The sequence below is a fragment of the Eurosta solidaginis genome, chromosome 2 (assembly GCF_040869045.1).
Source record: "Eurosta solidaginis isolate ZX-2024a chromosome 2, ASM4086904v1, whole genome shotgun sequence".
Taxonomy (NCBI): domain Eukaryota; kingdom Metazoa; phylum Arthropoda; class Insecta; order Diptera; family Tephritidae; genus Eurosta; species Eurosta solidaginis.
In genome coordinates this window covers 12,733,666-12,736,454 of record NC_090320.1, presented here as the reverse complement: position 1 = coordinate 12,736,454, position 2,789 = coordinate 12,733,666, and the positions used below count along the sequence as shown (strand labels likewise).

The following is a 2,789-nucleotide window of genomic DNA, read 5'->3' as shown; positions in this document are numbered from 1 at the left end:
AAACAAAATCTGTCACAGATTTGTTCTGATTACTATTATAGACTTAAGTGTAGCATGAAAGGAGATCTCCTTACATAATAAAATAAACGTTTCCCTTTACGGCGATGTAAACTCATCTAGCAACATTTTTTCTTTGAGCAAAATCCGGCAGAGGTGGTTATTCCAGGTAATGCAAGACACCCTATATATATTTTTTATTAGAGTTGCATTTTATAGCTGATAGTTCTGCTATCAAACTTCGAAACAAGTCGAGTCACATATTCAGTGGAATTCGCTGAAAGCGCACAATGTGTTCTATCGAACAAGGCCTATAAATATGACCACTTAAGATTGCATAAAGTTATTTGCTAACGGGATTTATACAAATGTCGTTAAAATACAATTTGATTTTGGCACTCTGCCTAATGGCAGTAGCCGTGAGTATCGCTGAACGGGCGCGTTATGACAATTATCGTGTTTATAAAGTGACTGCATCCGATGAGAAGGAATTGGAATTTGTCAAAAAAATGGAATCATCGAGTGATTCATTGATTTTCTTAGATGGCGTACAAATAGTGAAGAAATCAATGGAAGTTGTTGTAGCACCACATAAGCTACCCGATTTCCTGAAAGCTTTGAAAAGCCAAGACATCGATTTCGAACTGTTGACTGATAATTTGCAAGCGCATTTAGATCAGGACGAGAAGAGTAATAAGCGAATGCAAGGACGTGCAACTGGCTATAACTGGGAAGCTTATCAAACATTAGATGATACTTATACTTGGCTGATAAGATGGGCAAATTCATATCCAAATAATGTTACACTTATTGAGGGTGGCAAAACATATGAGAAACGTTCAATATTGGGTTTGAAAATTTCATACAATAATGGTCAGGCCAAAAAACCCGGTATCTTTGTCGAAGGTGGCATACACGCACGTGAATGGATTTCACCAGCAGTTGTTACATATTTGATAAATGAATTAATGACCTCAGGAGATCCCGCTATAAAGGATTTGCAACAAAACTACGATTGGTATATCTTTCCACATACGAATCCCGATGGTTATGTACACACTCATACAACAAATCGTTTATGGCGTAAGACACGTCAGCCACATGGTGTTTGTTATGGTGCGGATCCGAATCGTAATTGGGGCTTCCAATGGAATACGGTTGGGGCCAGCAACGATCCATGCAGTGATACTTATGCTGGCCCTAAACCATGGTCTGAAATTGAAACAAAGTCACTGTCTAATTATATTACATCGTTGCAGGGCAAAATCCAGTTTTATCTCTCGTTCCATTCCTATTCACAATATGTGCTCTATCCATTTGGTCATACCAACGAATTGCCGAAGAATGTGGCTGATTACAAACGCGTTTTTGATGCTGCCGTAGATGGTTTTGGTCAACGTTACGGTACTAAATATACGGGTGGTAACATTTACGATGCAATTTATCCCGCATCGGGCTCCAGTACCGACTGGGCGTATGGCCACTTGGACATTCCTATGTCTTACTGCGTCGAATTACGTCCAGGTCCAAATGCTTTTCTTACAGGCTTTAGATTGCCAGCCGATAAAATTATTCCTACATCTGAGGAAACTGTGGATGCGATTATTGCGATGGTTAATGAAATTAAAGCTATGGGTTATTTTAATGTATAAGTTAACTGAATTCATTAAATTTATCGTGATTATAAATAAAATATTTTTGTGTAAGGACTACTTAATTTGTTTCCTTTTTTGCTACGAAAATAACCGGCAAAAAGGAACTGTCGTAAGCTGGGCTGACCAGATAATATACTACTGTATTCTTAATGTGAAAATAAGGAACGAATTGAACTTCGTACCACTTGAGTAGTATTGAATATTACGTTAATATGTACACCGGTCCCTTCATTCAAAGCTGTCCACAGCAGGGTTGTTATGAAGAGAGAATGAGGATTGCTAAAATTTCTGATTCTTCTCAACTAGTTCATAATTCTCAGTGTTTTCCCACGTCTGACATTCCCTAATTCGTATGAGCCATCAAGGGAGAGTTCGTCTACTGGCAGTTGGAGTAACAGCACGATCTTTTCTTTCGAAGTTGAAATACAGCAGGCCATAGACGAATAGAGGATGAGGAATGTTAAAACCTCTGATTCGTCTCCACATGTTCCTGAGTCTGATTGTTTACTCACGTCTGACATATTTCAAATCGTATAAGGCAGAGTCCGTCCTTCGTGTTGAGTACGTCCACTCAATGGCTGCCTTGCGATAATTGGAAATTTGTTGCTTTAACCTGATTGAACCATAGTGAAGTTAGTGTTAGCAGAGCCGGTATCATTGATTACGTGAAATGATGGTTCATTTCGTGCGAGGACACTCAATTGTGAAATATGCTTTGGGGATATCTGGGCTAAATCTGAAGAGGTAAGCGATCAACCCGACACAATATGCAGTCTGTATTTGAGCTTTAATGAGTTGCGTCTTTCTGGGCGGACTTCATTTGCTTTGACAGACGATTGATAATTTTTAAGATCTTTGTGAATTTAGTCGATGGGCAATGTTCTACCCATACCTCTTTTCTTATCCTACTATCACTTCATATTCTAACGTACATTCCATAATATTTGTTATTCTATCATAAAAAAACTAGTAGATTCTGGTCTAAGATAAGAAAACTTGCTGTTATTGATTGACTATCTGAGTGTATGCCAAGATTCATTGAGATCAATCATATCCTAATCATCAAACATAAAAATGTGTTTGATACCGATTTGGGCTCATTCATCTGAGGCAGAAAAAATAAATCCGAGAACGGAA

General features: G+C 38.3%; 1 protein-coding gene across 1 annotated transcript; it reads left to right on the top strand.

Moving 5' to 3' along the window:
- Positions 1–282: 282 nt before the first annotated feature.
- On the top strand, positions 283–1,709 carry LOC137241984 (zinc carboxypeptidase A 1-like). The gene has a single exon (XM_067769354.1). It carries the CDS (start codon positions 366–368, stop codon positions 1,647–1,649), a length of 1,284 nt encoding a protein of 427 aa, XP_067625455.1. The 5' UTR covers positions 283–365; the 3' UTR covers positions 1,650–1,709.
- Positions 1,710–2,789: the final 1,080 nt, after the last annotated feature.

Bases quoted from the DNA above. Each gene is read 5' to 3' on its own strand.
- LOC137241984 (XM_067769354.1), top strand. From the start codon at position 366: ATGTCGTTAAAATACAATTTGATTTTGGCACTCTGCCTAATGGCAGTA.